General features: G+C 35.4%; 2 protein-coding genes across 4 annotated transcripts in view; both read right to left on the bottom strand.

Moving 5' to 3' along the window:
- The window catches only part of LOC107699313 (protein AHNAK2-like), a 25,088-nt gene extending 22,422 nt beyond the window's left edge, over positions 1-2,666 (bottom strand). The window contains exon 1 of the mRNA XM_016500532.1: positions 2,372-2,666. Coding sequence (XP_016356018.1) covers positions 2,372-2,423 — 52 coding nt within the window. The 5' untranslated portion in view covers positions 2,424-2,666. The remainder of the gene's footprint in view (positions 1-2,371) is intronic.
- Positions 2,667-10,915: 8,249 nt separating this feature from the next.
- Positions 10,916-24,686, bottom strand: LOC107699314 (apoptosis-inducing factor 2-like). 3 transcript variants are annotated; one of them, XM_016500535.1, is made up of 10 exons: positions 23,204-23,598; positions 21,978-22,164; positions 21,779-21,894; positions 21,575-21,694; positions 21,349-21,441; positions 21,149-21,257; positions 20,253-20,405; positions 19,272-19,472; positions 18,950-19,110; positions 10,916-11,314 (listed from the first exon to the last, which is right to left on the bottom strand). In XM_016500535.1, the coding sequence occupies exons 2-9, from the start codon at positions 22,150-22,152 to the stop codon at positions 18,956-18,958; spliced, it is 1,122 nt and encodes a 373-aa protein (XP_016356021.1). In that variant the 5' UTR covers positions 22,153-22,164; positions 23,204-23,598; the 3' UTR covers positions 10,916-11,314; positions 18,950-18,955. The 3 variants fall into 3 exon arrangements, with proteins under 3 accessions (XP_016356021.1, XP_016356020.1, XP_016356022.1); XM_016500534.1 differs by lacking the exon at positions 10,916-11,314 and adding an exon at positions 24,634-24,686 and having other exon boundaries at positions 17,398-19,110; positions 23,204-23,268; XM_016500536.1 differs by lacking the exon at positions 10,916-11,314 and adding an exon at positions 18,589-18,610.
- Positions 24,687-26,607: the final 1,921 nt, after the last annotated feature.

The following is a 26,607-nucleotide window of genomic DNA, read 5'->3' as shown; positions in this document are numbered from 1 at the left end:
AAATGACGTCAACACATAGAGTAACGCTGCGTGTTTCTAAGCATTTCAGGGGACCTTTAAGTAAAGTGTTACCATTTATTTGTTTGTTTGTTTACTGTGCCTTTAAATATTGCTCAATATTCTCACAGTTAAAAATACAGTATGACATGTCAATACACAAAACCTGTTCTTCATTTTTTCAGTAATGTTCAGCTTCAGTCAATTCCATGAAACCAAACCATGAAAAAATGCAAATACTCTCAAATTCATAATTTATTCATTAGCAGGAGGGCATTAGTGAGATGCTAATAGTTATAACTATTTTTAAGAGTGGACTAAGTGGGTAAAATCAATAAGTATTTAATGGCCTGCTGATGCACTAATATTTTATAGCTTCTCTATCAATATGATTTTTAAACTTTTTTACTGTAAAGTTACCTGTACTGTAATGTCTTATTCAATATAGAGTTATTATTTTTTCTATGTAAGGTAATGTACAGTTTTTACAGGTTTTTATTTCTCTTCTTTTTCCATTGTGCATATATCAGCTGGCCTATGCACTAATTCAGAGTATTCATTCTCATCCACATCTTGCTCATCATGCTCAGTTGGTGTACTTTGGCCATTATCCAAGTCTCACAAGTCTACATCCCTCACAAAGACCTCGAGCCATGCCCACCAGCGTTTATACTGCTCTACAGAGCCAAATCACAAAGACACCAACTAAAGAGAAAAGTTTTTGAATGAATTATGATTGATCTTATATCAATTTTCACACTCTGAGAATGTGAGCAAAGCAAAGCCAAACCCATTTGTCATAGGATTGACTTGATTTGGGTTAAAACTCAGTTTTGACAAAATATACGGTTACTGTGCTTTGCTTATGTACAGCAGTTTAGAATAATGTAGTTTTTAAGTCTATTCTGCTGACACGATTGTATTCATCTTAGTGTGATCATAATTACATCATTTTCTCAAATAGCAGAGATTGTGTTAATGCAATCTCACAAACATTTAGCGTCATGGAAAAGCAAGTTCATGTCTGTATAAAACCAGAGCACAAAAACACATTTGATTTAATTAAATCCTGCCATTCTTGGTTGTATATCTAGTAATTAAGCTGTCATGCAGCTGTTGTATTGTGAGATGTATTGGTTGCTCATTGCAGCTTGTAAGATGTCTAAAATATAACTCTTGACTCATTTAGGTCACTCCAAGTGTTTGTTTGTATAACTAAAGAGGTTGAAGTTCATCTGAAGGTCAAAGAAAAAAAAACTATAGATAAAGCTGCTAGTTGAATTAAATGAGACAAGGTGACCAAATGACTTGGAGCTGTTTGGTTAGCAGGTTAATTGGATTTAAAAGTCCTTTGATAATGAAGCCAAAAAGAGCACCAACAAGTTACTGTAACACAGAATGACACAACCAAAGATAGAAAACATTAGACAAAGAAGGTACATAAGATGAATACATATACAAATTGTATTTTCAAATATTTTTATATAATTTTTTTTATTTATTTGTTTGTTTACTAATATATATCACTTTGTTGTGGAGACACTTTGGCTTATGTATAGCCTACAACTTCATATTTTATTTAAAAATTCCGTTAACAATTTTATAAATATATCAGTATGTTATGGAATCTTGGACTTTGAAGAGACACTTTGGCTTATGTATGCATCTTGTATGTTTTATTAAAAAAAAATTATTTTATTTTATCAAATTATATATATATATATATAATATATATTATACACACACACACACGCATACACATATGTGTGTATTAAATTGTATTATATATTATAAAAAATCTATTAATATATATATATATATATATATATATTCATACATATTTTTTGTTTTTTATTAAACTTCATAGAAATAATTGAAATAAAAATGAGCTCTTAATTAAAATAAACATATTTGGGAAAATATAAAAAAATCTGCAAAAAATAAGCTCTTAAGCTTTCATAAGTCATTGTAAACAATACTATCCAAATTCGACAATTCCTAAACGCTCCGAAATCGCACTCTCAACACTGTAAACAAACACACTGCAGATGCTGTTGATAAAATACTGCATAACTCTGTTGACACACCCACAGCCAGATAGCCACGTCCCCCTTTACTGCAGACACACCCAGATCACCCACAGTGCAGCGTTATCTCAGCAGAGAAATGCAGTGATGCTTGTCAACAAGCTCAGCACCAGTGTCCCACTAACGCACACATGCACAGCCCAACTGCACGATTATATTGTCCTGCCACCAGAGGTGCTGAGTGCGGAGATAAAAATAGCACAGAGCATGCAGAGTAAGACCGACACAGAGAGAGAGAAGGAAAGCTAAAGAGAGAGAGAGAGAGCAAAATAAAGAGTGATGCCCACCCGCGGCTGATGCATGCCAGTTGGGAAACGCCAGGTGAAAACAGTCGCACATGGTGGCTGTCTACTGGGGGTCTTGTCCAGGCTATCAGTACTGGTTTCGGGAAGCCTCGCTCTCGTCCTCTGAGGCTGAAGAACCTGCTGCTTCCTTTTCCTCTCAGTCAGTCACTCCAGATGCAGAGGACAAAATAAAGTCGGAGCCGGTGAACGGTGACATGCGAGGGAGGGACGGAGAGAGATGTCGTGCTCCATCCACACTAGGTCGTACTTCACAGGAGTGAGGCTGCACTCTCTTCCCTGACAGAATAAACTCTGTCTCTCTAGCTAAAACAATTAAAGGGGGTATGGCTGACTTGGGACGGGGGCTGTCCTAAACAACACAAATCCCTCCTTCTAAGCATCTCACTCCACCCTTCTGATCACTTTTGACCAATCGCTGCAGAGGCGCTCTGGACCTTCCGACTGCTGATTGGTTTACGACGCAAGAAAAACATTCCAGCTTTATAGGCATGCGGCAGAGATGCGTAATTGGATTTGACACCACACAGTACATGTTTTCATGTCTGCTGGGTGACAGAAGGGGAACTGAGGATGCAGCTTGTCAGGTGACTAGACTAATGTGTTTAAGAGCAGCTGTGTACCTGAGCTGGCTGACATTCACAAACTTCTGATATGCAGTTTTGGCTGATAGGGTTATGTGACATGTTTGGGGGAATGTCTCCTCTGGTTTCTGCACGACTCCGTCCTTCTGAGGATGGCCACTAAGACCATGGCTAAATGATTTATGATTTCATGTCTAAGAATAAAAAATGACCTCAGAAAGGTACCAGGCTGTGACGTCAACCTGAGACAAGTTCAGTGCGCCACCCCTCAGACTACAGCGGTCGTATTTATGGCTTTTGTGGATCTAAATCAAACCAGTTTAAAGAAAAGTTTCTTGGTTTTTGGTTCTGATTGAAAAATCACAGTTAAAAGCTTTTCAATATCTTTCATGCATAAGCAGCTCAACTGGACATTGCTGCAGTCTCCTGCTTCTCAGATTTTTTTTTTCTGTGATATGTAATAATCTCATGTCTCCTCCCCAAAACACTTTTACAACATCTTTTACAACATCAAAAATAAATAAATAAATATATATATATATATAGTCGTGGCCTAATGGTTAGAGAGTCGGACTCATAACCCAAAGGTTGTGGGTTCGAGTCTCGTACCGGCAGGGATTGTAGGTGGGGGGAGTGAATGTACAGCGCTCTCTCCCACCTTCAATACCACGACTGAGGTGCCCTTGAGCAAGGCACCGAACCCCCAACTGCTCCCCGGGCGCCGCAGCATAAATGGCTGCCCACTGCTCCGGGTGTGTGTTCACGGTGTGTGTGTGTTCACTGCTGTGTGTGTGCACTTTGGATGGGTAAATGCAGAGCACTAATTCTGAGTATGGGTCACCATACTTGGCCACATGTCACGTCACTTCACGTCACTTCACTTCATCAAGGCAGACAAGATAATTATACTCACAGTAGCACCGGTAACATTATTGCAGTGACTTTCTCTGGTTCGGACTCTGCTAATTTGGACATACATGCTGATGTTTTGTACAGAATACATGTAATAGGCCTACACTTGTAAATGATTAAGAAAATCAGATTGCTATGTTTAAGGTTCATATAAACAGAAGTTTCAGAATCAGAAAACTGACAGGATTCATTTCGATTGAGGGAAATTAGTGCATGCAAACATACCTAATGTCTCAAACAAAAGACAGAAATCTCTTTCAAATTAATTCAAACATTTATCATCAATTGCTTCTGAGACCGAACTATCTGAGATATACTGCATGTACGTTGTATAACAAGATTTTGTTGTTGTTGTTGTTGTTTTTTTTAATGAAATTTCAGAAGAAACGTCCTTCTCTCTTAGCTCATCGTCTGTATATTCTGGTTCAAAAATGTAAGGCTGGGCAAAAATTTGCAGGTCATCTTCTCTGTCAAAATCTTCAGACATGTTCACGAAGACTGTTTTATGTACAGCGTGTGTCTACTTCTGATTGGAAACAAGGTGCGGTGCATATAGGTTCTACGTTGGCAGAACTATTTTAATGATGTCCTTACTACCTTTCTGGGCCTTGAACGTGTCAGTTGCGTTGCTGTCTATGCAGAGTCAGAAAGCGCTCGCATTCAATCAAAAATATCTTAATTTGTGTTCCAAAGATGAAAGAAGGTCTTACGAGTTTGGAACGACATGAAGGTGAGTAATTAATGACAGGATTTTCATTTTTGGATGAACTAACCCTTTTAAGTTACTGATATATAACAATGAAAAAGCTCAGTATTTGAAGTGTGTTTTGGGAGCAGACATAGGATAGGCATCTTTTGTAAAGCAAGTTTGTATGCAACATATTCAAATTAGGTCGATTAACATTTGTCATGAATTCTTGTCTGGATGTGCAGTATGTCAGATTTATTCACTTATCAGCATCCTGCCTTATTTTTAATGAATGAGATTACTATTTAATAATTTAATAGGATTATTTTATAATACTAATCCAATAATCCATGTAATTATTCATACTCAAAACCGTTTGATTCCCGTTTAAAGAGGCTTTCTATAAATTTTAGTAAAGGTATTACTGCAGCAGCAACAACAAAAGTATAAAGCATCAGGCATGTTCACATTGCTGGTTATATGTGATGCATTACTAATTTATCAGTAAAATCTTGTGTATGACAAATTAAACATGAGGTGAAGTTTGAATATTTATGTATAGACATACAGTATGTTCCCTATGCATGTATGTATATACACTCTTGATGTTCATTCTTATGTCCTACAGCCTTGTAAACAGAAGGATCTCTGTTTCATATTCAGCACAGATGTCCATCTCTTTATGTGTCTGTATCTGAGACAGGGAGTGGCAGGATGATACTGCATTAGCCCCTGGCTGCTGCCCAAGAAACTCCACACCAAAATCAATTTAGGCACTTGAGAAAAACAGAATGTGCCCTGCCACCATCTTTGCCTACGCTTCTTCCGCCAAGCTTCTGCAAAGACTTACCCTCTTCTGCCATTATGGACCACAAATTCTGTCAACATTCAAAAGGTAATTCATCCTCCATGTGATTTATATATATATATTAACATGCATTTACTGCCACATCTTCAGTGCTATGAACTAACCTTCTGCTCATAGAGTGGAAAGTTTGAGTATTGAAGGAATTGAAAACACTGTTATAGAGTTTCTGCTGATAAGCAGACGCTTTTAATGTAATGCAAATAACACTTCTTTATTGACAGAGATTGTGCTCCTGGAGCAACCTGTTGCTTTGGCTCAATTGACTTTATGCTTTTAATAATGGAAGACGCCATTTTTAATCCAACATGAATGAAAACAAGGCTAAATGGTGTCTACCCTGAGATTATAAGTAGTACTATACTTTTTTGGCTGCCTGTACCAGGAAGTGGATTGGTATCTTTTTGTATTTTAGTAGTCTAAAACTCTTGGCGCCACCTCTCCAACAGGACAGTAAATTGATCTAACAAAGTCTAGCCCGGTCTCATGAAAATGCGTATAAATAGTACGCCAAATATTCGATTGAGGGAAATTAGTGCATGCAAACATACCTAATGTCTCAAACAAAAGACAGAAATCTCTTTCAAATTAATTCAAACATTTATCATCAATTGCTTCTGAGACCGAACTATCTGAGATATACTGCATGTACGTTGTATAACAAGATTTTGTTGTTGTTGTTGTTGTTTTTTTTAATGAAATTTCAGAAGAAACGTCCTTCTCTCTTAGCTCATCGTCTGTATATTCTGGTTCAAAAATGTAAGGCTGGGCAAAAATTTGCAGGTCATCTTCTCTGTCAAAATCTTCAGACATGTTCACGAAGACTGTTTTATGTACAGCGTGTGTCTACTTCTGATTGGAAACAAGGTGCGGTGCATATAGGTTCTACGTTGGCAGAACTATTTTAATGATGTCCTTACTACCTTTCTGGGCCTTGAACGTGTCAGTTGCGTTGCTGTCTATGCAGAGTCAGAAAGCGCTCGCATTCAATCAAAAATATCTTAATTTGTGTTCCAAAGATGAAAGAAGGTCTTACGAGTTTGGAACGACATGAAGGTGAGTAATTAATGACAGGATTTTCATTTTTGGATGAACTAACCCTTTTAAGTTACTGATATATAACAATGAAAAAGCTCAGTATTTGAAGTGTGTTTTGGGAGCAGACATAGGATAGGCATCTTTTGTAAAGCAAGTTTGTATGCAACATATTCAAATTAGGTCGATTAACATTTGTCATGAATTCTTGTCTGGATGTGCAGTATGTCAGATTTATTCACTTATCAGCATCCTGCCTTATTTTTAATGAATGAGATTACTATTTAATAATTTAATAGGATTATTTTATAATACTAATCCAATAATCCATGTAATTATTCATACTCAAAACCGTTTGATTCCCGTTTAAAGAGGCTTTCTATAAATTTTAGTAAAGGTATTACTGCAGCAGCAACAACAAAAGTATAAAGCATCAGGCATGTTCACATTGCTGGTTATATGTGATGCATTACTAATTTATCAGTAAAATCTTGTGTATGACAAATTAAACATGAGGTGAAGTTTGAATATTTATGTATAGACATACAGTATGTTCCCTATGCATGTATGTATATACACTCTTGATGTTCATTCTTATGTCCTACAGCCTTGTAAACAGAAGGATCTCTGTTTCATATTCAGCACAGATGTCCATCTCTTTATGTGTCTGTATCTGAGACAGGGAGTGGCAGGATGATACTGCATTAGCCCCTGGCTGCTGCCCAAGAAACTCCACACCAAAATCAATTTAGGCACTTGAGAAAAACAGAATGTGCCCTGCCACCATCTTTGCCTACGCTTCTTCCGCCAAGCTTCTGCAAAGACTTACCCTCTTCTGCCATTATGGACCACAAATTCTGTCAACATTCAAAAGGTAATTCATCCTCCATGTGATTTATATATATATATTAACATGCATTTACTGCCACATCTTCAGTGCTATGAACTAACCTTCTGCTCATAGAGTGGAAAGTTTGAGTATTGAAGGAATTGAAAACACTGTTATAGAGTTTCTGCTGATAAGCAGACGCTTTTAATGTAATGCAAATAACACTTCTTTATTGACAGAGATTGTGCTCCTGGAGCAACCTGTTGCTTTGGCTCAATTGACTTTATGCTTTTAATAATGGAAGACGCCATTTTTAATCCAACATGAATGAAAACAAGGCTAAATGGTGTCTACCCTGAGATTATAAGTAGTACTATACTTTTTTGGCTGCCTGTACCAGGAAGTGGATTGGTATCTTTTTGTATTTTAGTAGTCTAAAACTCTTGGCGCCACCTCTCCAACAGGACAGTAAATTGATCTAACAAAGTCTAGCCCGGTCTCATGAAAATGCGTATAAATAGTACGCCAAATAAAAATGAAAACTCGTGGTATTGATACGCAAAAATGGACTTTGGAGTGCATTTGATACGCATGTGTTTGGCGTGCATATAATACGCAGTTTTCGCGTGCATATGATACGAAATTTGTTGGCATGCATATGATATGCAGTTTTCGCGTACATATGATATGCATCTACCCCACAACCCTAAACCTACCCATCGCATAGCATATACACGCCAAAGTCCATTTTTGCGTATCAATACCACGAGTTTTCATTTTTATTTGGCGTACTATTTATACGCACTTTCATGAGATTGGGTTGCCAGTTCCGGGTCATCCTGCTTGAGGAATGAGTTTTCAATATTTGCATTCAAAATGTCTATCTGTAGACAGTCTCCAGCATTAAGAAGCTGTAGTTTGTCATGGAGAGTATTCAGTGCACGTACAGTAAGAGTCAGTTTGAGAAGTTTTATCCCTCCAAGAAATAATGCTCACTTTTTTCAGTGACCTCAAACATTTATTTTGTAAAACACTTTTTAAAACATTATGTGCCCCAAACTACTTGTTTCAATCTGACACTTAACATAAATTTAAGGTTTTGTATTGTAAAATTATTATTATTAATATAATTGTAAATTATAGTACATGAACAATGTTGGGTGTAATTAGTTACTAAGTAATTAGTTACTGTAATTGAATTACTTTTCCATTGAAAAAGTAAAGTAAGGGATTACTCTTATTTTTTCTGCAATTTAATTACAGTTACTTCTTACGTAGTTGAATTTAATACTGTGTATAGACTGTAGAACATTTATATACAATACATCAAAATTTAAAGTCTAACCTTAAAATGCATGCTTTTTATGTACACTTCTCACTTTAAATACTTTGGTGAGTTAATAAGAACATTGGTAACACTTTAGTGTCCAATTCTCACAATTAACTTGTTGGTTATTAGCATGAATATTACTGGAATATTGGCTGTTTATTATTACTTAAAAAACACATATTAATGTCTTATTTTGCAAGACCATATTCTAAATCCTTAATCCTACACAATTCTTAAACTTAACAATTACTTTACTAAGTATTAATAAGCAGTTTATTGAGGCAAAAGTCATAGTTAATAGTTAGTTAATAGTGCGAATTGGACCCTAATCTAAAATGTGACCAGAATAATTTATGTAGTTATCTATTATTTATTTGAAAGAATTAAAAGCACCGTTTCATGTCTATTCTTGTATCATTAACTTGTCGAGGTTGATATAGTAATTAGTAACAAGTAATTAAATACTTTTTGGAGAGAGTAATTTGTACAGTAATCTAATTACATTGTTGAAGATGTAATTAGGAACTAGTAATGAATTACTTTTTTAGAGTAACTTACCCAACATTGTACATGAATGACATGAAAGTGGAGGGAAGGAGAGAGAGAGGTTTTTTTTCATCCAATTTGATATTCTTACAGTATTAAATTCATGTATCATGCTTTGTGAAAGAAGTACACTTTAGCATACTTTAAAAGAGTACTTGTTATTTAAAGATTATACTTTTGAAGAATATTCTTAAGTGTGAACTGAATGTAATGATTTCAGACACTTAACTGAATGTTAATTCAATGAAAATGTATTATAGTTTAAATTTAAATTAAATCCAATTAGTTGAATTGTAGAGTGTTTTCTGACTCTGTTGAGTAGTTGAGAACTTAATTACATTTTTTATTTTTAATTTGACTAATTACAATTTCTGAGAGGCTAGCAATTTAAAGCTAAGCATAAGATCCCACCATGCCTGCAAATCACTCTCCAAATCCACACCTCCTCCAAAACACATGAACACGCACAGGCAGACCAGAGGCTAACCAGAAACACGATGAGAGACGGCGCTGGTGGAGCGTTCAGTGCAACGCTGTCAGATTACCTAATGTCTCATTCACCAGTGAGAAAACATTACAGTACAAAGTAGGGGTTGCACCGACTAGTCGATTAGTCAACTTTAATGTTCTGCCATGACGCTTTAATCTTCAAGTCGACTAGTCACCGGTCCTAAAGAGGGCGCAACAGGTTAAGAAATCTTTGAAGTCCACATTTACGCTCTGTTTCCAGACAGTTAATATGACAAATAAATGCATATTCCTAAAGCGCTCCACAAGACGTGTGATTATACCATCTGGATGCTCGAAATTGAAAGTGAGGATGCACATTTTAAACAGCTTATTGTACAGGTAAGTTAATCGCCTGTCATGTCAGCTTTAAAAAATCTGAAGTTGTTCAACCCCTAGTACAAAGCGCATAATATTACAATAATAACGCCTTTCATTCTCGATTGCTCTGCAATAGCGTAATGGAATGTGCTGATGACGTACCATGTCTGTGCAAACCGGGTGCGCAGATGCAAATACATACATTTACAAGCAGGTAGGATAACCTATCATAGTCCTCGGACCGAGGGATATGATTGGCCGAACATTTTATAGTCCTACGCCTTCAACTGGTGATACAAATACAAATTAATACATTTAGAACTCTATAAGTACATTTATGTAGCCTTTTACTTCATTAATATTATATTAGGCTAAGTATGTTTTAAAAATATTCTTTGAATATCTGAAGTGCACTACACATCAATACAATTAAGTGCACTTTTGGGATATTTGATCCTTTTAAGAGTGTGGTTTGAAACAAACAGTCTAATATATTTATGTAACATTTATGAAAGAAAAGAGAAAAAACAGGGTAGCCAACCCTGCTCATGGAGAGCTACCGTTTTGCAAATTTCATCTCCAACCTCAATCAAACACACTTGAACCAGCTAAACACGTATACAGCCTTAATTGGCCGGTGTGTTAAAGCAGGAGCTCAGGTCTCCAGGAATGTAGCTCTCAAAGAAGTTATGTATTACTGGTTGTTCATTTAAATCTACCATAACATCACAAGTTAATTCAGTGTAAAATATAGACTTTGACCACATGCAGTAATGATAATCATCTATAGAGTGATGATTTAATCTTACTCCAAATCCACACATTCAATATTGCTAACATATGAAGGGAAATTGTGAATTAATTCTAAGTACATCAGGAACTGATTGGACTGTGAAGAGCGAGTGTTATATTGTATAATGAAGATGAGTGTTTGGAGGGGAAGAGTTGAAAAAAGTATGAGTGATTTCAGCATCTTCCAGCAGTACATGCTGCTGTTTCTGTATGAAACTGATACCCTGTTACTGCATTTGTATGACCTGGCACGTTTTTGCCGAATCTGCAACTCCTGAAGGAAGCACTGAGAGGATGAGCACTGATGGGCTGCATGCAACATCCCATCCCACAGGAGACCATATGATCTGTGAGATACTTTGAGACCAATAGTGCATTGCACTATAGTTGACAGTCCATTACCTGGTATCATGGTGTGTTGTTATGCATGGGTGCTTTAAAGGGGTGTGTCCAGGGGCAGAGGTCGAAGGAGAAATAAAGATGTCGACACGGCTAAAGGATGACTGTGTTCGGGTCTGTCTGTAAAATATAAGCAAAACAATGGTAGTCTAAAATATGTGTTTTGTTTTGTAAAATATCTGTTTTCTGTTGAAAATCGTATTTGATACATCAAGCTCATATAATATAGGAGAATATGGAGCTACTTGAGGAGATAAAAACACCTCAGATTTATGCAGAGGCCCAGACTGGGCAAAGATATGCAATTTGGTGAAGTTGCTGATATTTATAGGGTCAAAACGTAAGACGATATGCTTGTAAATCAATTAGATATTTTATAACAGTATAGCAGAGTACTTACATAAAATGCATGTAAATATCAGTTGTCACTCTATATTTCCCAATAGTAAGACGTCAACACATAGAGTAACGCTGCGTGTTTCTAAGCATTTCAGGGTTATAGGTCTTAAATGCTTAGTTTATGGCCCAAGCTCTAGAGGTCAAAATATGTAATGTAATGCAGTGCAATACATTGATTGTAAGATGAAATAAGCATTCCTCAAAAGCCTGATGTATCATCTTTATACTCACATTTTTACATGGTTTTTGTAAAAAATGATATATTGATAATCAAGTAAACCTAAGTTGCTTCAGTCCAGTAAGTGTTCATCTTGAAATATTACTAACAAAGTGAAAGTTATTCTTATATGATTAATTTATAAAAATCATTAAAGATTTCACAGTAAAAAAGACATATGGACCACGACCTGAAGGGGCCGTTTTGGTAGCACTTTAGATTAGGGAACACATATTCACTATTAAGAGTTTTCCCCTCAATAAACTCCTAATTGATAGTAAGTAAAATAGTTAGATATGGGGTAAGGTTAAGGGATCTAGAATATGATCATGCAGAATAAGGCATGTGCTTTATAAGTAATAATAAACAGCCAATATTCTAGTAATATGCATGCTAATAACTTAGCAAGAATGCTGTTCCCTAATCTAAAGTGTTACCAAATTTTTAGTTATACTAATAGGTATAGCCCTTTTATTTGCTAAAACAGTATGAACTATCAGTCTAAAGGCATGAAGTAGATTGTGTACAGCAGGTTTTGATCATGTTGATAATTTAGAGGCCTTAGAAATGTGCATTTAAAATATGATACAGTAGGCTTTAAAAAGTCATAGGCCTGTTTTTGTTTGCGTATGTGGTAGGCCTACGTCATACTTCACTCATCTAATTTAGTCCTCATGTGACTTTAGTGTGGCAATTGAATAATTCTACACCTACATTCCATCAGAAATATGTGTGGGTAAAAAAAATGTTCTGGCATAATCACTGACAAAAATGTACCCTTACTGAGTTAAAAAAAAAGAAAAAAAATGATTGAATCAATCCACTGTTGACTCTTTTTCCATGAACTTTGAGGACAAGGTAGGCATACTTGGAATATTTGGTTTGTTTTGGAAATTAGAGCTGGAGAGAGGGCAATTGTTAAATCACAAACAATTTAATCATGTTAATGGGGGTTTTCTTAAGGTAATTCCAAATGCACACTAGAATATAGTGATGTATACTGTGTAAGACAAAATATATTTAAGTGAGCACAATAAGACCATTCATTACTGTCTCCCAGGCATACCATGGGAAATGTTTAATTTTTTTAAATAGTTTACAGTGAGCCAGAGGACAACCGAAAACGATTCTGAGGAAAAGAAAATGCATGATAAATGTTAGGCTAATGATTACTATAGTGTTGTAAATTAGCTAATTATAATTCATTTTAGAGCTAACTGAATTGCTGAGGGAAAACAGACAGATGTCTGCCTGGGGGAAACCCAGGATGCTGGAGGTTATGTGATGTGTTATTCACTGTAACCACAAGACGAGCCCATGTGTTTTGGAGAGAGGTCACAATGACGTCTGACTTATTTAAGTCATGTGATCTGGCTACATTTAACTTTTTCACAGGTGTTGATATTAAACAGGCATATTTTTTATTAAGTATTTTCCCTGAGGAACTTTTCTCGACAATTCAATTATTGATAAACAGCAGCGTCTGACAGATTATTTCTGGTCGAGAATGACCTGCAGTTGAATGTTTACTTCCTTTACTTCCCCTCTACAATTAAAAGACTTGCTTTGCCTTAAAGAAATAGTTTACCCAAAAATGAAAAAACATTTACTCATCCTCAGGGCCATCCAAGATGTAGAGTTTGGTTCTTCATTAGAACAGATTTGAAGAAATTTTGCATTACATCAGAATGCCGTGAGAATGAAGAGTTCAAACATCTGATAAAAACATCACAATAATCCATAAATAATCCTAAATAAAACTCCAGTCCATCAGTTAATGTCTTGTGAAGTAAAACAAATCTATCATTAAGGCATTTAACTTTAAACCGGAGCCAAAATATGAGTACATAAGTCCATCCCATTGTCTTTTTACATCAAAATCCAACATATTTTCACTTGTAAGCAGTGCTTGATCTGTGTATATTTCTCTCCTGATTCAGACAAGATAACTTTTTAACTGGATAAAGCAATATTAAGGATAGAGAACTAAGGATTTGAAGTTAAAACATCTTTACGATGGATTTGTTTATCATAAACGCACAGCTTTTTTTGCTTCCCTAGATGTTAACTGATGGACTGGAGTGGTGTGGATTACTGGGGCGGGGCTGCTTGATATGTCCCGCCCTGTCTTCCTGTTTCAGTTAAAATGACGTCAACACATAGAGTAACGCTGCGTGTTTCTAAGCATTTCAGGGTTATAGGTCTTAAATGCTTAGTTTATGGCCCAAGCTCTAGAGGTCAAAATATGTAATGTAATGCAGTGCAATACATTGATTGTAAGATGAAATAAGCATTCCTCAAAAGCCTGATGTATCATCTTTATACTCACATTTTTACATGGTTTTTGTAAAAAATGATATATTGATAATCAAGTAAACCTAAGTTGCTTCAGTCCAGTAAGTGTTCATCTTGAAATATTACTAACAAAGTGAAAGTTATTCTTATATGATTAATTTATAAAAATCATTAAAGATTTCACAGTAAAAAAGACATATGGACCACGACCTGAAGGGGCCGTTTTGGTAGCACTTTAGATTAGGGAACACATATTCACTATTAAGAGTTTTCCCCTCAATAAACTCCTAATTGATAGTAAGTAAAATAGTTAGATATGGGGTAAGGTTAAGGGATCTAGAATATGATCATGCAGAATAAGGCATGTGCTTTATAAGTACTAATAAACAGCCAATATTCTAGTAATATGCATGCTAATAACTTAGCAAGAATGCTGTTCCCTAATCTAAAGTGTTACCAAATTTTTAGTTATACTAATAGGTATAGCCCTTTTATTTGCTAAAACAGTATGAACTATCAGTCTAAAGGCATGAAGTAGATTGTGTACAGCAGGTTTTGATCATGTTGATAATTTAGAGGCCTTAGAAATGTGCATTTAAAATATGATACAGTAGGCTTTAAAAAGTCATAGGCCTGTTTTTGTTTGCGTATGTGGTAGGCCTACGTCATACTTCACTCATCTAATTTAGTCCTCATGTGACTTTAGTGTGGCAATTGAATAATTCTACACCTACATTCCATCAGAAATATGTGTGGGTAAAAAAAATGTTCTGGCATAATCACTGACAAAAATGTACCCTTACTGAGTTAAAAAAAAAGAAAAAAAATGATTGAATCAATCCACTGTTGACTCTTTTTCCATGAACTTTGAGGACAAGGTAGGCATACTTGGAATATTTGGTTTGTTTTGGAAATTAGAGCTGGAGAGAGGGCAATTGTTAAATCACAAACAATTTAATCATGTTAATGGGGGTTTTCTTAAGGTAATTCCAAATGCACACTAGAATATAGTGATGTATACTGTGTAAGACAAAATATATTTAAGTGAGCACAATAAGACCATTCATTACTGTCTCCCAGGCATACCATGGGAAATGTTTAATTTTTTTAAATAGTTTACAGTGAGCCAGAGGACAACCGAAAACGATTCTGAGGAAAAGAAAATGCATGATAAATGTTAGGCTAATGATTACTATAGTGTTGTAAATTAGCTAATTATAATTCATTTTAGAGCTAACTGAATTGCTGAGGGAAAACAGACAGATGTCTGCCTGGGGGAAACCCAGGATGCTGGAGGTTATGTGATGTGTTATTCACTGTAACCACAAGACGAGCCCATGTGTTTTGGAGAGAGGTCACAATGACGTCTGACTTATTTAAGTCATGTGATCTGGCTACATTTAACTTTTTCACAGGTGTTGATATTAAACAGGCATATTTTTTATTAAGTATTTTCCCTGAGGAACTTTTCTCGACAATTCAATTATTGATAAACAGCAGCGTCTGACAGATTATTTCTGGTCGAGAATGACCTGCAGTTGAATGTTTACTTCCTTTACTTCCCCTCTACAATTAAAAGACTTGCTTTGCCTTAAAGAAATAGTTTACCCAAAAATGAAAAAACATTTACTCATCCTCAGGGCCATCCAAGATGTAGAGTTTGGTTCTTCATTAGAACAGATTTGAAGAAATTTTGCATTACATCAGAATGCCGTGAGAATGAAGAGTTCAAACATCTGATAAAAACATCACAATAATCCATAAATAATCCTAAATAAAACTCCAGTCCATCAGTTAATGTCTTGTGAAGTAAAACAAATCTATCATTAAGGCATTTAACTTTAAACCGGAGCCAAAATATGAGTACATAAGTCCATCCCATTGTCTTTTTACATCAAAATCCAACATATTTTCACTTGTAAGCAGTGCTTGATCTGTGTATATTTCTCTCCTGATTCAGACAAGATAACTTTTTAACTGGATAAAGCAATATTAAGGATAGAGAACTAAGGATTTGAAGTTAAAACATCTTTACGATGGATTTGTTTATCATAAACGCACAGCTTTTTTTGCTTCCCTAGATGTTAACTGATGGACTGGAGTGGTGTGGATTACTTGTGGATTATTGTGATGTTTTTATCAGCTGTTTGGACTCTCATTCTGACGGCACCCATTCACTGCAGAGAGGATCCATTGCTGAGCAAGTGATGTAATGCTACATTTCTGAAAATCTTCAGAAAGTTCCCATGGATAAAAAACAAACTTATCTACATTTCGGATAAACTTTCCAGGTAATTTTCATTTTTGGGTGAACTATTCCTATTGGAAATAAAAACAAAGCCACAAGGAACACAGTGGACTGTCTGACTCTGCTTACTCATTCAAACATAAGATTTATTTGATGAGCATCGATGAACGCCTTCATATCTGTCTCCCTTCACAGTGAAAGAATTCAATTGTCTGTCTGCTTATATCATTCATTGCTTTTTGACTGAGCAGAGACGAGACATGCTGTGGGATACACGCTAGGATGAAGAAGAGACGAGATATTATGCTGTTCGCTGATGATATTTTGAATGTTTTTTTGAAGCTCTCTTGCATCTCATTTTTACATTTTATGCATTTTTAATCCTAGATTTCTTGTTTTGCTGAGTCACATCAGTGCAGAATTGTATATCAACCAACAACAAAAAAATCATCAGGGGGATTTAGGTGCCAGGCCTGCATTTGAGTGCATACCTATTAGGAATGAAACATGCTGCTGCCTCTTTTTAATAAATAAGTCTTAAACTCAATGATTAATTTATACAGTATAGCTTAGTGCAGATATTTTGATGATGGCTCTATAAATTGAATGATGTCATAACTCACTAATAAAAAAAAAAGATGTCATAACTCCCATCAAAACAACCACCAGTACTTCTAGTAAAGTATTAGCACAGTGTTATTTTCTATGCAAAATGGTTTTAGTCTTAATAGGAAAGGAACATTGATGCACAAGATCCAATGAGGTTTGTTCTTGTGTCACGGTTTATGCTATTGACCATATTTGATGTGCTTTATGTGTGTTGATCAATGTTTTTATGTTAGTAAAAGCCTAAATTATATTCATCATATAAAGTGATCGTGTCTCTTTTGAAGACTTGAGTTAAACTGCGCAGTTCATATATATTACTTTTACTTTATGATGTTTTGGTGGAAGGGACTTTCAGTGGAGGACAGAGATCTCTCAAGTGTCTTCGAAAATATTTTTATTTGTGTTTGGAAGATGAACAAAAGTCTTGCGGGTTTGGATTGACATGAGGGTCAGTAAATGATAACATGAGTTTTGGGTGGACTATTCCTTTAAAAAAGCATGTTGAAACAATATAAAACTGCATGGCAATGATTATAAGGACAACAAATGACAAACATGAACAAACTGCATTAACAAACATGAACAATGCTAGCTGACATTCATACTGGAGTAGGGCAACATCCCACAGTATATTGGCTGAATACCACAAAGCTACAGCCAAACTAAAGCAACCTCTGAATTGAATCAGTGCCTGTGCGACCCAGACTCAACTCAAACAGTGGGCTGTGATTTGTGAGCTTCTCAAAGTTGGAATTTATGGCAGTATTGCCATTTAAAGACCACTTGTATCCAAGGCCAACGAGCAAAGATGTGTAACGTGATATAAAGAGCACAATACCTTGATTTCAGGACAATATATCAAGAGTTTCATGAACACTAAATGCCAACGGCCTTCCCAGTCACCAGCTCCAGACATGACTGCATCATTATGGGGCATTTTGATGCACCAACTGCAGTGATTTCCAGCTCTTTGTGACTGACTCCAGTTCTCTTGACTGTGCAGTAACCCAGTGCACCAGGACATTTAAGAAGGAATAAAACTGTTCTGACTGGCTGTGTTCAGAATTTTATGCATCTCATAGTGCAGTGCACTTATCTTGGTCTTTTCAGTCAGATAAATGAACTGCAAATTAATATTTATTATTTTAATGAACTGCCAATAGATTTTTTTTTTACACTAAATTGAATTTAAAATGCAAAAACAACCCAAAATTATATCACCACACTATTCATATTTGATGCATGATGAAGTCATGTGACAACAATGTAGTGTGTTGCTGAATCAAACAGATTACAATTCCATTTCGGTGCTCTTAGAGGAGCATAAATGACACACTACACCTTTACAAACCTGATTAGACAACATTAATGGTTCTTAAAAATGATTTAGGCTAATTTGATTTGCTCCACTTTGTGTGAATCACTCAATCAAGTTCAGAAAAGCACACGAGTAAAGGCATTCACTGTTTATAAATCATTTTAAGTAAACGCACAAAGATGGTTGTTACGTTTTTTAAAAGCATTTAAAAAAAAAGCACTTTAAGTATTATTTTTAATTTCAATAATTATGAAATTATGAAAAACAATATCTACTGAGTGACTCAGCATCTTGTTCTGTTGACCATAATTTATATTGTATGATCGCCCTCTAGTGGAGAAACACCAACAGTTCATCACGTGGTCAATGCAGGAAGATATGAGAGCAAACTACTATCAATGAAGAGTAACATGAGCAAACAAATGTATAAATATATAAAATGGTGCTTTTGATTGTTCTATAAAAGATTACAAACAATGTTATATATAAGTATATATAATGTTGGTTATTTGTACAACATAAATCATCCTTCTGCTGGTCTGGTTTAATTTAATTTAATTATAAGACGATTAATGTCAAAATCATTTCGATAAAAAAAAGTGATCAAGTAAAATGGAACTGTGTTATAGTTCAGACATTTTGAGTATAATGTAAACATTTTTTGTTAACCTTGTGTTAATTTGGGGCTTTCTGGCCCATTTCCCTCCAGCTCTTCCACAGCAGCAAGCTTTGGCTCTTTCCCGTGGTGACCAGAAATCGAGGTAGTTTATAGCCATTAAACTGGCCTACTCCAGCATCCTTGCCCATAGCAATCAGCATAGTCACATTTCCTGATTGGGAAAACAACACTGATCAATGGAAATAAAGTGGTATAAAACTCATCAAGAAAGCTGTCTGAATTGTATTGTATAAGAACTGTGAGAAATTAACCTTTAAAAAAAGAGCTCACAAAGAACAGCTGACGCTAAACCACTGGGTGATTGGTTGTTACCTGTGCGATATGAGGTTAAACATTTTCCTGTCAGACTGTTTATGATATTGGTGGCAGCAACCGCAGCATGAAGTCCAGCATGATACGCCAACTTGGGTTCATCGAGATTGGCACAGTCACCCACAGCATACACATTGTCAAAGCCTTCTACTTGTAGGTGCTGGTTCACTTTCAGAGCACCATTCTCTGCCATACATGTAGCTGAAATATGAGAAAAAATATATACATACACAGACAGTGAGAAAGAGAGAGAGTGGGTGAAGAATCAACCAGTTAAATGAGGTTATATAAGGGCACTACTACAAGTCAACAAACAATTGTGTGATATAAAATATCATACATATAACATTCTCTAAGCTTTGCAACTGCATAAGTACCAGGGTTCTGTGCCATTAAGAACGTTTTGAGAATGCAGAATCCATACTCATATTTGAATGTAATAAAGTACAATTAAATGGAAGTGTAGTTTTTAATAATACATGATCATTCTGTATGAATTACCCATATGTTATCATGCACACAAAATACGGTGTAGTCCAAAAAACATGCACGTATATTAATAATCAGTGTTTGAAATGCTGCCTATAGAAATTATTTCATTTGCATATATTCTGTTTAATAAAATAACATTTTATGGACTATGAAGAATGAACAATTTTTTTTCTCCTAGAAATTCTTTATTAAGAATTTTTAAAGACATTTGTCTAAACAGTTGAAATAAAAACATAAAGGGGATAAATCAGAATAATTAAGTCATAATTCATGACATAAATAATTATGTCTAGAACTAAAAACTAATGAAGTTCTTTCATTGTGTGACTGTTCATTTCTTTGAGATGTAATTCAGTTCATTCACACAAACAGACGGTATCAAAGTAAACATTCCCTTTGGAGATGTAACCAAATATTACTAGGATTAGATATCATCTCAGTAATTACAAAAGCTATACATACATAACTATACATACAAAAAGCACTTACTCAGACTGGACCTGTATGCTTCAGAGTTGATTTTATTTCCTGTGCAGCAGATGACTAGATCAGCAGTGACCTGCTCGTTTTTATTGGTCTTGATCACCATGCCTTTCCGACACACATTCAATTCCAGCTCATCAAGGTTTGTCACTTTCCGCCCTGCATTCAGGAACATAGGGAAAGTAAGAAATCATGCACAATTAATTATAAGTTATACGCGGTCTGAACTGCGGTCTTTTGCATAGTCTAATCCATTTCCATTTCCTCAAAGGCCATTTCCCCATATAGACAACGTAAGGAAAAATAATGTACAATCAGTCAGTCACTGCAATATAAACACCTTCAAGGTGATAAAAGTCCCCTCAGCCCCACACCCAGCCATATTACATGGCTACTAATTAAACAAATCAATATGTGGACATGAAATACTGATATCAGCTGTTAGCTGTATATTATATTAAAGCTTTCATTAAGAAAAATATCCATTAAAATGTAAAAAAAGCAAAAACTAAAAACAATTGCATTGATATTACATTAATATTAACACTGAAGTTTTCGACAGTCATTCTCAAAAGCTGCTACCCTACCAGTTGCATTTGAACAAAACGGCTAATAGTATTATTTATATTGGAGTGCAATTAGCAACTCCAAATAATAATCATGCTGAAAGCATTCCAATTTCAGCTCATGTTTTTGTTGCTTATGTTTTAAAATGCAGCAATTGCCAGTGTGAGACAATAGGTTTTCCTTTAAGTTACAATTTTATTAAAGTCAAATCATATCAATATCTGTATCAGCAACACTGGATCTCATATTGTTCACTGTAATTCCCAAGATATGTGACATCAGGCATCAGGAATATAATGCAGATGCTAAGCAACCCCGACACGCAAGATCATTACCTAGCAAAAGCTCCACCCCCTTTTCCAGCAGCACCTGTTTGGTTTGTTCTTTGACAGAAGGCAATAGATCAGGATCAGCCACCTCCTCACGCGGGTGGATCAGAATCACCTAGATGAAATTTGCGTGAGAAACAAACATTTAAGCTCACAATTTAGAATAAGAGTGCAAAGTCTATTTGTGAGTGAATGCAGAGCTTCACCTTCTTGTCAGTAAATTCAGTCCTGATCTCAGCAGCCATTTCAACACCGGTGGTTCCACCACCAACAACTACAGCCGTGTTTGCTTCCTGGATCTGAAACATTGGATGAAATTGTAAATAATTCTAGCTTTTAACAGTCAAGTCTGTGTTGTCAGTTAAGATCATATCACAACATAATGTGGTTATGTAACAGCTCAAAATGAACATGACCAATAACACAACTCACCACATTGACAAAGTCCTCATACTTCTGAATGGCTGATTGGTAGGTGGCCACAGAATTGTGTTTGCCTGGGAAATGTCCGCTTGTTCCAGTGCACAGAATGAGGTGTGAATAACGTACTTGCTGTAGATTGATATTAGCATTTATTAAAGTTCTCATATGCTCATATTTTGTTTTCTTCTGCTGTAACATTATAATATCTCTTACCTTTCCATTGTCAAGCACAACTGTCTGCGTTTCTGAGTCTATCTGTATGACACGGCCTTGGAGGAAATTCAGTTCAAATGTCTCTTTGTATGGTATGAATGTCTGTTTCGCAAAACCTAGATGAATATACAAAAAACTGCATTGTTGTATTATTCTAACTGTTTGTTTTATTACATTAGGCATCTTATTATTAGCATACCAGCTTGAACTGAGGCACGCAGTGCTGCAACGTTGTGATGAAACGCATCCAGGATGTCAATAAGCATGAAGGGCACTCCATGATGTTTAAGGTGTTGGGCAGCTGCACTGCCACCAAAACCACCGCCGACAATCACCACATGGACATTCTCATCAATGGACACCTGACCACCCATAATGCTTCACTACTGCGGAGAGAGAAAAAACTATTAAAATGTCTTAAACTAAATTCAAAATTTTGTTTGATTCTGCTAAAATAATCAGATATGATATATACAGTGGGTACATGAAACTTTGACTCAACCGATTCGTTCAAAACACGGAATCAATCAGCAATGAATCGGCTGTTTGCTGTGAGGTGCGCTGTGTTTCCGCCTAAAATGTAAGTGACCTAATATTATTGTAGGCCTATTTGCTTATTGAACTGTTTATAGAACTATTAAACAGTCGTTATTAAACAGTCGTAATGGTGAAAACGTTGTTTGATGTTGCCTAACTAACTGCATTTTAAATATAAAAACTTTCCATTTTGAATTTTTACCTCAGGATGCTGAGTTTCTTAGTGTTGCGCGTTTTGATTTCTCCTGGAGAGACTGTGTGAGCTTCGCCTCAGCAACAGATGCATAACCCAATAATCCTTTAGATATCAAAACAGCTGAGCTGCCTAATATTTTTACCGCAACCAAAATGTATTTCAGGATGAGAGTTAGAAAGAACAACATTTATTTGAAATAGTAACATTATAAATGTCGCTACTGTAACTTTTGATCAATTGAATGCATCCTTGAACAGTGTCAATTATTTACTTCTGTCAGTGAAACTTTTGAACATACACAAATATATTCCCACACATATGCATACATATACATAAAGAAATGCCCATTTAAATATTTCGAAGTCTGTTACCAATGTTTGTCCAAAAAGACGAGTGTACCTGTTTTTGGAAGATAAGGAAATGTCCCTTTGTCTTGTATAGAAATGTATTTATTTTAAAACAATTACTCAACCAACATGCTTTGTAATAATGCATGCTGAGATTACAATAAGTAAACACTAACGAGAAATGTTTTCAACATAAACAAAGTGGCCTACATCGATGTGCTCATATAACAATGGAATATTCATATATTTGCCTGCGACTAACACATAGCGCTATATTACGATAGAAAGCTCATACATAAGCTCATACTCTTTTGCATGCAGCGTAAAAGTTCTTTGTATACTTACCAACTAATGTGTGGAGGCTTGTGATTATGTACGGGTCCGTATACTGTTCTTCCACGCGGATATGTCTTCAGTTCTTTTATGAGCGTGATTTTTTTTCCCAAACCAGTTGGGCGCAAACCACGCCCCCAACGCGAAAACCCCACCCCGCAGCCATGACTCATGTCTCTGGTTCGATTTCATTGGTCAACTATATCACAGCGCTGATTGGCTACACCGCGTTGACACAAACGAACTCATTTTAATATAATATCCAAAACACAAAAGGGACACGACACAAGTGTAAGAAATGAAACGTTGTACACACAATTTACAACTTAAATAAAAGGGTGTATAAAATGAATAAAAATAGTGCATAAAACTATGCATAAAACTACATAACATAGGCTGCTATAAAACACGCACAGAGTAGCTTAACACTGAGAACACGACACTTATGTATTGTACAGAACAAAAACCGGCAAACGCAATAAAAAGATTTAAAAAAAAAAAATAAAAATAATAATAATAATATATATATATATATTACCTTATTAATTATTTAGTATAGCAAACAATAAAAGGATTCAAAAGCATGACTTTATTTGCATTCACGTAATGATTACTAATGATCACAGAGCTGACTGGCCATACAATGCTTTATTCATCAATTAAATAGATGAAATACAAAAATGCCATGGTACACAAAAACATTACATGCAATTCACAATTGCTAAAAAAACTTTTGAAACATTTTTCTGTGCAGTTGCTATTGTTAACAAGTTTCTAAATATGATTTTAAATATGGCTTCATAACCTGCAGTCCTTATCTAGATTTCATAAATAATACTGTTTGCATTAACTAATCTACTAATTATGGCTACAATAAGAAGGTGGCCCCGCCCTCCCCCTCACCCTTGCAAAACTCAGTTAGTGAGAGAACAATGCCAAAATTGTAAGCGCAGAGAAAAGAAAGACGGAGCTGTACATATCGGTTTATTTCGGGAACTTTTTGCCCCACATGCACAAGTCATTTAGACATTTGCAACAGTTAGTTTTGTACACATACAGATTGGTTCTATGCAGTCAATCCGTTTTGCAGTTCTTTAAACTGTTGGTTTTCGCTTGCAAATCACTGTTCACAGGCTTGCAGTGCTTTTGACCGTCTTTTGGCGAAAAAAACGTGCCAAAAGTGTAAGCGCGGAAACATGGAAGTCAGAAGCATGCAGATCATATTTATTTTGCGTTAGCGTGAAGCTGCAGTTTCACAATACATGAATTACACTTACGAATAACAGTAAAATGCTGCAAATAATTTTTTCTTGCGCTTGAAACGCGATTTACACCTTTACAAAGCTTCTCTTGCGCATGCAAATTTAATTTACGCTTACAGTCTTATGTACCCTTCCACAAATATTACCCTGCGTATGCAAATCTTTTTGACGTCATTCTACCTTCATATCTTTCTGCTTATAGAGCTGTATTATATCCAATGGTAGCACGCGCAGTATGGTGGTGGGCGGGTCTTTTCTGACTGCGTTGCCTCATAGCCAATGGTTAGCGCTCGAGTGGGCGTGTTTGTTTTGTTGCGTTGGTGGTGAAATCACTACTTTTCTTTTCCTCTTAAATACACACTAGTGACTGCTGCTCTCGTAAGTCAGATAGCAGGTCATATTAAGAAATAAATAACTGAAACACAAACAAATAAATAATGCAGATCATATTTTAACCCAAATGCTGTCAAACTGCAATTATCATTGTCACCTGTATTCACAGATGATTCATCGAAACACTTCATATAACAGTGAAAGGTCAGAAGTCCAGCTGAGTCACGATGATAAACACTGACAGAGTTTTCTTTAACCCCTTAAGTGCCACGGGCCCACAATGTCGCTCTTTTTTTCTCTATCACATATTTTAGTAATCATCATAAATTATATATAATTTGAAAGCTTAAAACCTCAGAATAAAAAAATATATATATTTTAATTTCATTGCCATTTTTAAATCGGACATTGCTTTACCATAGAAATGGTACTTTAAAATCTTTTAGCGGTCTCCTCCCCTTTGTGGGAGGAGTCAAGTGTCATATTACAAAATGAATTACGGTCTTTTAGAATCAAAAGTTTTTATAATCTTGACAAACTACATATATGTGGAAAGGTCTGAGTCTCAAGATTCCATATTTGGTGGTTATTTTTTGATAGAAATAATATTGACAGAGAAATGTAGACTTTGAATCGTGACAGAAAAATGCATCAACAAAAATTCTACAGCGTTTGGATGGCACCCGGTGGCTGTTTGTGGTATAACGCCCTAAATAAAATCTCACAGGAACCTCAATTTTTTTTTATATCAACTTTAAATTTGGAACATGTTATTTAGACATAAGGCTTTAATTTTATATCAATTTTGGAAATATTGTTACTGACAAGTGTTATAACATAAGCAAACATAATTAAAATTATTTATTTACTTTTCCAACAAAGGCAGGGTTTCTGCGGGGCATTGAAAATCATTAAAATTCATTAAATGACCTTTAATAACAGTCATTCAGGACTTCCGTTCAAAAACTCGGGAAGTCTTAATTCATTTCAAACAAATTAATTAATTAATTTGAATTAATGTTTTTAATAGACACATTTATAGCAGAACCTCAAGTAAACTACGTGTTATTTTGTTTAGTCATATACAGGTGGGAGCTTTTTCAATTTATTACTCAGAACGACTTAGCCTACAACACCTTTAAAGACTTATTCAGGGAAGTACAGCAGGATGCAGGAAATGGTTGAGTATTATTTTAGGTATAAAATATCATTATTGTAATGCTTGTAATCTTTACACAGCAGCTTGGCTCCTTAAATGTTTAAACACCACCTAATTTCAAGACGCTGGCGTCACGTGGGTCACCCGCAGTGTAAGACGCTCAAAGCTCAAGACGTTCGGTTAGACGTTTGGTTACGTTCGATCGGTCGGTCGTTCAAATTGAATTTTGCTACAAATATCTACGTCATGATGAAAATGCAATCCTAAGTGTTCTAACTGTTAGTCTGAATGCATTTAGGACAAATAGCATTTAAATGATCATTATGCTACCATTTCTGCTTGGACATGTTACACATATCAAATCAATTTGTGTTATACATTTTCATTTTAATTTCGCAACTTATAAAGCGTTAAAATTTGCATGCAATTTACATAAAGACTACTGTTGGAAATGGCAAATGTAAATTATATAATTTAATTTTCATTTTACTTTTGCACCAAACTTTGCACTTATGGGTAATGGAAAATGTCAATTGAAATACAGAAATACAATGCCATTTTGAATATTGCGTTGCCATTTTGAATATTGCATTGCCACTTTGCATATTGCATTTTAAATTGAATTTCGCTACCTATATGCTTCCATAAATAAGAGGCTTAAT

This window comes from Sinocyclocheilus anshuiensis, unplaced genomic scaffold (assembly GCF_001515605.1).
Source record: "Sinocyclocheilus anshuiensis isolate Anshui unplaced genomic scaffold, SAMN03320099.WGS_v1.1 scaffold450, whole genome shotgun sequence".
Taxonomy (NCBI): Eukaryota; Metazoa; Chordata; class Actinopteri; order Cypriniformes; family Cyprinidae; genus Sinocyclocheilus; species Sinocyclocheilus anshuiensis.
Note: the sequence above shows the minus strand (reverse complement) of the source record. Positions and strands in the feature narration are given on the sequence as shown.

Excerpts from the sequence above, each read along its gene's own strand:
- LOC107699314 (XM_016500534.1), bottom strand. The coding sequence starts at position 22,152 with ATGGGTGGTCAGGTGTCCATTGATGAGAATGTCCATGTGGTGATTGTC. Across the intron at positions 21,895-21,977 it reads GCGTGCCTCAGTTCAAGCTG|GTTTTGCGAAACAGACATTC; the intron begins GTATGCTAATAA and ends ATATTCATCTAG. Across the intron at positions 20,406-21,148 it reads GGGGGTGGAGCTTTTGCTAG|GGCGGAAAGTGACAAACCTT; the intron begins GTAATGATCTTG and ends TCCTGAATGCAG.